General features: G+C 36.4%; 1 protein-coding gene across 1 annotated transcript in view; it reads left to right on the forward strand.

The window, feature by feature from the left end:
• The window catches only part of MAN1A1 (mannosidase alpha class 1A member 1), a 152,165-nt gene that overhangs the window by 51,316 nt on the left and 88,539 nt on the right, over positions 1 to 12,310 (forward strand). The window contains exon 4 of the mRNA XM_074819238.1: positions 9,881 to 9,961. Within this exon, the coding sequence (XP_074675339.1) occupies positions 9,881 to 9,961 (81 nt within the window). The remainder of the gene's footprint in view (positions 1 to 9,880; positions 9,962 to 12,310) is intronic.

Below are 12,310 nucleotides of genomic sequence, written 5' to 3' on the forward strand. Positions count from 1 at the left end.
CCATTTTAAAGGAAGAGCTGATCTTCACTTGGAGGAAAATCATAAAGTGCTGTAGAGGGATTTACATTAATAACACTAAAATCTTTAGTTTTACATCAATCTTGCTATACTTTATACTGGAAACCTCTAAATGGTATTGCCTACAGTTTCAGCTCCTCTTGTTAATTTATATACTTTAAAAAATTATGTAGCACTTATTTTTTCTCAGTAATGCTTAAAAGCTATGAAGTCTTTCAAAATGTCTGAAATTTTCTATTGCATGAGTCAGTCAATGCAGCAATCCAGCAGATTTCCTGATACTACTTTACAGATAATACTGATAGGCATCAGGAACAATATCCTGATATTCCTGCAAATAGCTGCCTCGAGTTCAACACCTCACAAAATTATTTTCATAATCATATAGAGTTGAATTTTACATTGGCATTAGCAATGAGGAGATTAATTTTCCCAAAGTGGAATGAGGAGATGAAAATAAATAACCGCAACACCAACTTCAATAATTGATGTCAGTTTGTTTAATGGCTAAATTGTTTGAAGCTAGTCAACTTGTATTCTTGTTTAGTTTTCTACTTTAAATATAAGTTCCAGTTTCACATGCTGTTTTGTATTTGTATCTTACAGTTTAAAATCGGAAATTATTTAACACAAAGAACAGCAGGGCCCTCTCTTTCGTTTTTAAGCATTTGTCATGTATTAGGCATTACTTGACATTTTCTGCATTAATATTTTGTACACTCTTACTTGCTTCTGTTTTAGAAAACTTTCTCCCATGAAAGTGACTTAGTTTTTAATAACTGACAAGCAGACATACCCTTAAATGTTATTTATTGTGAGTAGTATAAAGCATGTTTCTGTTTGATGTTTCTGGTCATTTCCTGGGCAGTAATTGCTTGATCAGCTTTTGGGGAAGCGTGTTTGGTCTTTATTTGTATAAATAGGATTAGTTTTTCTCTCCATTTAATCTTAGAACTATGCTTTGAAATCTTAAATTTTCTTTAAGACATTCTTTACAAAAATAGCTATGACTCTATTCCGTAGCAGAATTTTTTCTCTTTATATTCTACATCAGTGCAGCTAGATAAAGTAAGTTTTCCTCTCTAGAAGTTTGTAATACGTCCAATACTCATTGTACATGTTGGTCTATTTGGCTAGTACTCGATTATTCTCATCACCTGTTCGTAAAAGTTTCCAACTATCACTTTGTAAAGTAGGCACTACTTTATCCACATAAAAGGATTTATGGAATAAAGATGATGTAATGGGAAACAGCATCATCTCTTCACATGTTAGATTTCGGTCCCTCAGTTCAATGAATTAGTTGTTAGAGTTACTCTTGTTTACCTTTCTGAAGAAAGCAAAACTGGTTTGATTTCAAAGGAAAATTCTAGATAAGTAGATGCCACCTTTCTTGGCAAACTTGTGAATTTTGGTAAGCTTGTGAGTGGATGTGTTTGAAAACTTTCCCATTTGGAGTATAACATGCTTAGGCTGTTTTTATTAAAGCTGGAGCTGGTAGCCCTGTGATTTCATAACTGAGATATCCACATTGCAGTGCTTGGAGGTTTTTTTCTCTCATAATTGCTGAAATTCCTTGTATTTGATACCTTGCTGAAGTTTCAGCCAAACTGACTAATCCTTCAGGAATTAAGTTGCATTTTCTGATTCTGTCAATATTTTAAGAGATTTAGACATAATCATACCTTTGGAAAGAGTTGACATTTACAGTGGCTAAATCCATGGTCTTTGCATCATGGATGTGTGCTCTGTTTACTATTAAATCACTTCATCTCTCTGGGGGTGAATCTACTCTTCAGTTGATATAGCTGAGGATTTTGTCTGACCTCTGCACACATGCTGTTTCCCACACTCCCTTTTCACAGTGCTTGTGCATGGCCCTGCCCAAGGTTGCAATGAAGGAAGAAGGAGCCAGTCTTTCACAGGATCACTAGGGAGCTTGGCTGTTTCCTAGCTACAGCTACACACTGCTGTGTGCTTCACTGTTTTTATTTTTTTATTATTTGCTTTAGAACCTGCACACACACAGAACATTCATAGCTTTCTGAAAGAGTTTCTGTACCACCACCCAACCTCTGCTTCACACTGGGGAGGAAAAAGCTATCGGTCTTTGCAGCGCAAGGGATGAACCATGATGAAACCATACTTGGGAAGACAGATTGGAAGAGGGATCTTAATGAGATGGATGAAGGGGTCAGGAGTCGGGGAGTACTAGTGCAAGAGCTGAGCCACGTAGCACAGCAGTGAAGGGTTGGGAGTTCTTAAGTATTAGAATTGATGGTGCTTTGCTTCTACACCCAGGCACACCCCAACTTCCTTAGGATGAGAGACTAACTGATCCATCCCCCTCCTCTTCAGCCCCACTAAACTCCTTCCCTGCAAAAGAACAGTCTTGCCCATGCTGCATACTGGGAAGAGTCACAGAATCATCTAGGTTGGAAGGGACCTTGAAGATCATCTAGTCTAACCGTCCTTGGCCTACATGGTGTCCTAAAGCATGCCTGGACAGGGGCCCAAACCAAACCAGAAGATGCTAATAATTAAATGGTATGTGGGACAGTGCCTGAATTCATGCTCTGACCCACTGATCAGCCGTCTGATGTGGGTGTAGTCAGGCAGAACCAGAATGGGAACAAGGTACGGAGCAGGAAGCCATGTGCTTGTTGGGAAAAGAGGGAACTGGTGTCTTCTGCTAGAAGACATCTTGAAGGTGAATTTGAATTCAAAGTAAAATAATCTTCCTGTTGGTTATTAGTGGATTTTGCTTTGTTTGCCTCATGCCTTTCTATTTTTGGTCAAAATGAAGGATGACAGGAAGTTACGACTGCTCAGTCAGATGGAAGCACCAGCAGTCTGTGCAATAGCTCTGTCTATGTGGATATAATTAAGTTGACTTAAGTTGACATTTTGTGTGAGCACTGACTCATCGTTCATTATCTGTCTCATCACAGATACCTCTTCCCTTATTAACGGCACAGGATGGATCAACATAGGAAGGAGTTGATGTTGTGCTGTGGGGAAAGTATGAAGAGAGTTTCATTATTTGCTCTCAAGGATAGGTCCTAAATGAGTTGAGGAACCGCATAAAGAGAAGGCAATGAGTAAGATGGCAAGGATATATGTTCAGTCTTGTGTCCTGCCAGCACTCTTAAGCAAAGCTGTTTACAGAGGTCAGTCAGTCACTGTGATTTTATAAGCCACCCTGAAGCTTGAAGGCTTACTTACCAATTCTGGTTTTCATCTTTGTACTTAGCTTTGCGAATTTGAATGTCTTTTAAAGAAGCTTTGTGTGCCGCTTCATGCAACGTAGAAGTTTTGCGTGTAATATGTCTGCTATTTTGGGAACTAGAAAAGAGTGGAAAAGGTATAGAACTTGAAATTATCTCTACCGCCATGTATAGATTAACATACCCGTTTTCCAAGATCCCAGAATAGCAAATATTATTTGGATCTAATTATTAATGCTTCCAGCATTTATCTTTAGCTCATATTTATCTGTGGTGTGGCAGTCAGTAACAGGACAGACTTTTAGAATCCAGATTGGTTTTTTCAAACTTCAGCATTTACAAATTAAAACCTACTACTCTCAAACTGTAGGTATTATGACTGACTTGTAATTATACTTAACAGTTCATAACCTAATGTTCTGGCTTGGAGGCAGATGGTTTTTTGGTGGTTTATTCTTGGTGTTTTTTTCTCTTTAAGTGAGAAAATCAGAAAGTTTCCTAATATAACAATTTGCAACAGAATAGCTTTCCTACTTAAAAAAAAAAAAAAAAAAAGGCATGTGGGAGGTGTGAGTAAATGGACTCCAAGTAAATGTATAATACTCTGTGAGGAAGCTTAAGAAAGCCAGCAGTTAAAAAAATGATTCTTTAGTTTATGGGACTATTTGTTTACTAGTTCGCTACATAACTTGTTAGTATACTCTAAATGCCAGACTTCAAAGTGACTTGATTTTGTTTTGATTATGAATAAGAAATTATTTTGATGGGCTAAAAGGAGATTCTGCAAATTTATCATTAAATGCAGTTATTTTGCTGCTAGAGTTCATTAATGCCTTCAGTAACATTTTATTTTTGTGCCTTTTTAAGATCTTACAGTTTGCCATGTGGAGACTTCAGCAAGGTTAAATAGCATGTTATGCAATAACCAGGCTTTGACACTTGCAATAAAAAGGTTGCTAAAATTGTTTCCCTTGTCTATGGGAACTGAATATTTTAGCAAGCTGCCACTAAATCTCATTTGTGGGATATGAATGAAACTTTTTTCCCCACAATTGCAAGTAATTAAAATGTTGTTTACTTAAAGTAGCTTAAAGTGAGCTATTGTAGTACTGTTCATGTCTCTATCATACTTCCTGGACTGCTTGAAAATAGTGAGATTTGTTGTTGTTCCCCACCTTTGTGCTTCAACAGAGGGATATTATTATTTAATAGTAATAATAATGACAAGTCCCTCTCATTTCACTTGAAGTATTGTCCCTTTGTGTCCATTTTTTAGTCTAGAATTATATACATTATTCAGCATTGTTCAGTGTAGGGACCCTGGCGTTCTCTTGCACAGCTTGTTACCTGAAGGATATGGCCTGTTTGCAATGGTGGGGTATGGTATGTGGGTGTGGGGGGAATCACTATATTCCTTGTACATAGGAGGAATGGATGGAAATGCATATGAGGTGAAAGAAGTTTTATTGCACTTTTAATGAAACAAGAACAGGAGAACTGAAGGAAAGAAAGTTTTGGAAAGAATCTGTGCAATAAAGAAGACTAAAATTATTTGGTAGGATTTGTGGTCTTATTTGGATCTTTATAAAAACTAAGAGAGTAAGCTCTTTATCAAATATAAATTAAGGTGACTTGATTATTATGAATACATTCATCCGCATAAAGAGCACACAGTATTTTCTTCAATTGAATTATAAATGGCAGAGCAAGTACTAGCACTGATGAGTGCCACATGGAAGCTGATATATATAAATAAAATTGGGTTGTATTTTAAATGTTGTGTTTATCAGTGAGGGTGACTTCCCATGAGAAAACATAGACTGAAATTGTTTTGGCCTTGGTCTACAGATTCGTGGCAAGGAAGGCTTTCAACAGGGGAATGCATTAAGGAAATGATCCAGAAGGATGTGAATACTGATTTTTGGGAATCTGGAGGAGTCCAATAGGAGAAGGGCTTCAGGAGAGCCCAGCTGACAGTAGTTGTGTTGTCTGAACAGTGCTTTCAACATTAAATTAAACCAGTAGTTTACCAGTTGTAGACTTAATCCTCTGGTTTACAGAAGGGTGAGGAAAGTGAGTGGTGAGGTGCAGCTGAGATCAGATTGGCCCTGTCATAGGCTTGCAAATAAAACATAAATAAATGCAGAGTAACACAAACTAGCTAATGTAACTCTTGGCACTTCATTTTTTTTTTTCCCCTGTTTGGTAGTATTTGTTGCTTTTTGAAGATGGGGCTTCCTAAGGTATAGTCAACTTCCCTTTCTTTAAAATGAGTTAGTTTAAGAGGTTTACTAGTTAAACCTGTCACATTCTGCATCTTCTTGAGTGTTTCTGAGCTATGATTATTCTCTTGCTTAAAAAAACCCCTTATTTTAGCATCTCTTCTTGTCAAGACAAAATGTGGTAACACTTAACTCTTTGATTGTAGAGACTTGCTTATTTGCATAGCCTGAGTTTGAGAAAGAGCAGTCTCCACCATATGTAAATAGGTTCACTTTGGTGTATGTGTCTAGCTAGCAATGTAAAGGATGTTACATCTCTCTGTCAAAACAATTTTGTCTTTAGAAGCTGATCAAGGAAACTAGATGAAATTCCATAAAGTTGTCAGTTTTGCTCTTGCACCATGTAATAGATACATATATTGCTTTTGGTTTTCTATTTCTCTAAGTACAGCGAGCAGCAGTCACAATTTCTCTGGATTTCCTATAGTACTTGAACTATCCCATTTATGATTCACTTATCAGAAAAGCAAATAGTGAATAATAAATTATTGATCAAATGTAAGATGAAAGACCAAATTACTCACATACTTCAATCAACATAAAAGCCCTGGAAGTAAAACAAAAATACGTTATTCCCAATATACATATCACTTTCCCAAGCATCTACATGCTTTCAGAATCCATTATAAAAGGGAGGCCTCCAAAATTAGCAGCCAGATCAAGATGATATTGCATAGGAACAGTAAGAGCTTAGCACAGACGCATACTACTAAAGGTGTTTCAGATATTGTCATACACAGCATGTGGCTACACAGTCTAATTGGAGTACTAATGAAAAGACTGTAAAATTAGAAATATATATCTATCTAGTTGGTCAGAGCAATCTTATATACTTGCAATCTTACAAAAGGAACATCATAGTAACTTTAAAATAAGCACATCCAGTCACATTTCCTTGCAGAAGTTCCATTAGATGTAATGGAATTAATTCAGCCCCTTCTCAGACCTGCTATGTAATGATACAATGATGGTTTGAAAGAGAAGGCTAAACTTGAAATAAAAAATAAAATAATTCTGGCTCTTCAGCTGGTGAAAGCAGAAACTTTGGGAAGTGCAGATGAAGGTTTTTCCTATGTATTTTGGCACTGTTAAATGGATCATAATATATTTGTGTACAGCTGGATCTGAGAGCAAAATAAAAAATAATATTGCTTACTTAGGATTTGACTGCTAAGTAGAAAAACACAGACTTCTTTGTGCAAACTGTATGTGGATGATGATTAAAAATACAAAAAGATGGTAATGATCAGGGTGTGGCATCTTAAATGTGAAATACCAAAAATTTTAAAAATCAAACCAGAAAGAAGGGTAAAAGTTGGTGTAGCAGAAATCTGCTACTTTAAGGACAAGTTCACTTTTCTTAACAGCCTACTTCTTCACACGAACTTTCCACATAGACATAAATGTTTCTTTGATATGAAATTATAAAACTTCTTTAACTGTTTTGCAAATTGCTGTAATTCCTGTGCTTTCTGAGAATACTACTAGCCTGGTGTAAGGAGTTTAAGAATAACTATGTATTAAGCATACAGCTTTCAAATCTACCATTAATGAAATGTCTGGCCATTTCATTAATTGTGTCTGCTCCAGTGACTTGTATAAAGATTTTAGTAATAGACGAAGTTTTCTATCAAAGGTTCAGAGATGTGTGCAAGTGAAGTATTAGAAGTCTGATTACATTAAAACAAAGGTTAGCTTCAAGTATTGTCCTGAAAGATCACCACTTCAGCAAACATTCAGGGTTACAGTGCAATTAATCTTTGTGGTTTGACAGTAAAATCTTTATTCACATTCCTTCAAAGTCTGCTTTTTGTTCATAACTCATTTCCAGAAGCTGATGTCAGTGCATATGTACTGAGCTTTTCTTAAAGGGCCTTTGCATTCCTTGAAAGATAGCAATGGTTTGTGAGTTAAGTGGCCATATTAAATCTAGAAAAGCAAAATGTAAAGTTCTGGAGACAAGATATTCAGTTCATATATTACTCACTTTGCTTCAGGCAATTCAAAATCAAAAAGTTCAGTCCTTACAGGAAACACAAATGTCTGGGATATCTGATTAACTCATTTCCCTGTCTCATACCTACCTCTTTACAGCTTCAACTTTCCCACATGAAAGAAAAGTTCTTGGTGTGTGCTGAGGCTCAGGATTGAAATTGAAAGAACCTGAACTTCTGAAGAAAGTTCTCAAGTAAAATACTATTTATAGGAGTTTCAGCTAGCTCAAGCTCCAGGGAAGAGAAGCTGCCCCTATCACACCTTTAATCATCCTTTCTTCAGTCATATCAGATTAGACTTTCTTAAGTCAGATCAGTTCTCTACAAGCTGTTTCGTGCATTGGATTTAGTTAAGGTAGACTTCTTAATATAGAGTTCTTACATAGGTAGCCTGCTTAGCAGGTGAACAGTTGTATTGTCTAGTTAGTTCAGATTTCCAGGGGATTTAAATGTTTTTATATCCATCTCCCCAGGTTTACCATATATCACGGTATAATAAAAAGAAATGCACAAAAATGGCAGTGGTCAAAGCTGAAGTGAATACCTGTTTCCAGTTACTTCATTCTCCTTGCTGGATTCAGTGAGACAATGACTGAACACTTGAAAACAGAAATATCAGAATAATTTTGGAAATAGAAACTAAGCCTCTTTTTTTTTTTTTTTTTTTTTCCCTTTGTAGTTTCTTTTAGAAAGAATAAGAGTGGACCAGTATTGGGAGAGCAGTGAGTGAGGAGAAATTGCAGAGTTTTAGTACACTTAATATTTTTCCAAATTTATTTTATGTTCTGAACAGTGCAAGACAGGCAAGATAGCTTTTTCAGTTTGCAGTCTTAACATGTGATGCCAGGTCTGAGTTTTCAATAGGCAGATGTGTGTGATGGCTTTACTTTTATCTGCCCCTTTGAATTATGCTTGTGTGTATAAAAAAACTACACAGGCACACACATATATACTATATGAATTATATATTAATCAGAGCAATTCTGTGAATGAAATTATATCCTCAATTTTTATAGGGGGAGGTGCAGAATAGATTTTAGAGGAGAAAAATTAAATGCCTGAGGGTAAGTGAACAAGCATTGTAGCAAGTCTGTGAGTGTATTTTGAAGTCTGTACCTTTACAACTGATGAAACACTGAACAAATCTCTGCAATAGCATGAAGTAATATCTCTAAGTAACCTAGTGCTGTTTTCTTCTGCAAAGGCTATTTACTGAAATTTAAAGTCCATAGAAAACAGGGAGCCATTTCTTCCCTCCTACATAAACACCTGAATGTTTAAACTGGAAAAGTACAAAAACTAGCTGAATGAGAAAAGCCTGCAAGCCCTTGGAAGAAAATCCCTCAGCTCCACCATGCATTGATTTATATTAAATATAGCTATAGTGTATGTCAGCAAATAGAAGATGGAAAAACAACTCAGAACACATGAAAGTCAAACACCTTATTTACATGCCCAAAAGTTTTAGAAGATTGACTGCTGGGTACCACTTTTCTACAGAAATACAAAAATATAAAAAGGCAAAATTAAGAAACTTTAGTAGATCAGCTTTTCAACTGAATGCCTCTTGAGTGGATTGAATGTTGTGTGTTGGGGTAGAACTGGAATTGACTTGGTAAAGAACAAGAGAATTTAGTGATCATGCAACTCAGATTCTTCATGTAGGCTTGAATTTAAAAAGGCAGAGAAGAATGTGTTTTGTAATGTGCTTTGAGTTTTGAGATACGTCATGGCTGGATCTATACTGCTCAGTACAACAAACCTAGTCCCTCACTGGTAAAGACCAGGCCAGCTTAGGAAAGGTGCAGTCACTGTAATAGTGAAAGATCATCTGCTTCCTAGTTGAATACATGTCATGATTACAATTTTATCATGAACATGTGATTGACCCTAATATTAGTTCCCATTTTGCAATAACCTGCATTTAGACTGAAGTAGGAAAACTGTTGATAGAACATTCAGATCAAGAACTTCTCATATGGTGTCTGAGAAGGTGTGAAGTGAGGTAGTGTGGGGCATGTGATCTGAGAGCACTTTTTGTGTGTGAGTGCTGAATCATCTGCAAGGAAGTACTTAGATATGTGGATTTAGAGGATACCTTATGTCCAAGTGGAAGAGAGAAAAAGTTAAACAGGATGAGGATAATGGAGAGGATATTTTGTTGAAGTGAGGAAGAGAAGGAAATACTTTTAAAATGCTCTTAAGTTCACTTCTGTTGGCTTTCCGTAGATCTTCTGTGTTTTGCCATTTACAGCTGTTGCAGCTTAATACCTGCATATATATAAAAAAAGACAAAAGCAAACAAACAACTGTACAGAAAAGTATCAGGGAGTAAAACTATGTTTGTTTCTTTCAACAGAATGCTGAAATTTCAGTATTTGAAGTGAACATTCGTTTTGTTGGTGGACTACTTTCAGCTTACTATCTTTCAGGAGAAGAGGTAAGACATTGCCACATGGTTTATCTGAAATATCATCATCTAGATAAGTAGTTAACTTTTAGTTTAATAATTTTATTTATCCAAATTAAACTTCTTTAGAACTTTGAAAATGGCTTGTACAGCAGAGACCTGTCCAATGGGTTTTCTTGCTTCTATTACTGTTGCTTTGTATAAGTCTTAAAGCTATTCCTTTGTGTGTTAAATGATTTTTATTTTTTTTTTTTTTCCTGAATTGAAACCATACCAGTACATTCTTACCAGGCTTCGTGCTGGAGTGTGTTATTATGGAGTTCCTATGCCATCGTAGTGGTAGATTTGGTGCATCAGATTCCTGCTTCACAAATTGGTTTTGAGCATATCCTTTAATTCCTATAAACTATACTTCTGTTTGCCTTCCTGAAGCTGAAGCTTCAACTCACATGGAAAAGACATGTTAAGAATGCAAAGATAACTGGTAAACCTATACATGTGAATGTCTTTAAAGCATTAATGTTCCATTAATTTCTATTGCCTGTCATGGTTTCTGGAGAGGATGGAGAAGCAATTTCATCTAAGAGCTTTGACTAATGCAATTATTTCTGTAACATATTTGGAGAAGGCTATTCTAGTCACAGGTACTGTGGTATTTTAAATTTTTAGCTTGGCACTTGAAAAGTCTTTATTCTTACAAGTTTAAATTCTTGTTCCTGTCTCTGGATTATAGTGGTATTTTATTGTAGGATTAACACATGTTAATACTGTTTAACTGTAAGTTGAATTTATCATTGGGATTCTTTAAATCCAAAGCAATTACTGGTAGAAACTCCACAAAACCATAAAGATGTATCATTTTCTTCCATATGTAAATTTCCCAAATACTGGGTAAAGCTCTGTTTTGAACCTGTCACTTTAAATTGACTTAAATTCTATGGTGTGCATGTTGGTTTTTGTTAAAATGTTAAAGCTGTACTATTAGCATGTACTGTTGGGTCATGTACCTGACAAAGCAGTTACAGGGAGACAATGTTCCTCTGACATATTTACGTCTTAAGTAGACTTACCTGTTTATTTCCCATGGTCCTGTCCTGACTGTAGGTGGTATTGAAAAGACATTAATGCTTTAAAATATACATTTTTTTGTATTTTAACTGTCTCATAATTTTCTGGAAAAAAAAATGCACTTAGACCCATTTCAAGTTCACACTTAACAGTAATGAAAAAACTTGAGAGGTGCTTGTCTGGCTTCTTGATCTTCTAAATATTGTTTTACCTAATGTTTCATCTCTGACTTTTGAAGAAAATCACTTGTCCTCCTACCATAACTAGCAACCAGAAATAAGCATATCTAAGGGTGTCTAGAATTGAAAGCTCTTCCTTCTGCTATTAAACACTTGTATCTTTGACTGCATATCTACTTCTTGCAAACAGGAGGGAACTTTTCCAGTGTAACCTGTTGCTACATTTTAATTAACCAGTTCTGACAGAAGCAGAGGACTCTTCTTGGCAGACGATGAGCTGGTAGAGGACTGCACGTGAGCCTTTACATCAAGTGGCAGTTGTCTGCCAAGAAACGTCTGAACCATTTGTCATTGGTGCTGTTGATTTCATATATATGTTGATGATTTATATCATGTCTGTTAATACGCAGTCTCACTTTCAATCAGTGCATATAGTTTCTCCTAAATAACACCTAGTCATTGCTTCTCAACCATTCCTTCATCTTTAGAGAGGCAGTTTTATCACCACCTCTTGGACTAGATTGATAGCAACACTGGTGTTCAAAAACTCTTGTACAAATGAAATGAGGAAACATTTAAAACAAAAGAAGGTGTTTCACACAATGGATAATTAAGTGGAGCTCTTTGCAGTGGAATATTGGTGATACTGGATGCTAATGTCCATTCTAAAAATGGACAGACTAATTAATGAAAGTAAAATGGGTTTCTAAACACAAAGATGATACGTACGATTAAGGAGGATCCTGAGCTCTCGCAGGCTGGGAAAGACACTGTCCATGCTTGCCTCTGGTTTTCATACTCTTTGGTAGACATCTGCTGTCTGAGACAGAACAATGTTCTTAAACTAACAGTTGTCCTAGTGGCTTAGAGTGCAACTCAGCACACTCTGCCTTTATCAGATTTGGGGAAACTTCCCCATTTGTCTCCTAAATCCAAGATGCTGAAGCAATAGCCAGCTGAAGCAATAGCCAGCTGCTGCCTGTGGGAAGAGTGGGACGCAGCCCTTCTGAGAACAGAGCTGTGTTGCATGGGTCTGTCCTTCACTGGTGCTGCTGACAGGTGTGGAGAGGACTGAGGGCCCCAGAGGCTGGCTGCCACCATAGAAAATACATCTTTAATCATCCATTAGTCC

Source organism: Strix aluco, chromosome 3, assembly GCF_031877795.1.
Source record: "Strix aluco isolate bStrAlu1 chromosome 3, bStrAlu1.hap1, whole genome shotgun sequence".
Taxonomy (NCBI): Eukaryota; Metazoa; Chordata; class Aves; order Strigiformes; family Strigidae; genus Strix; species Strix aluco.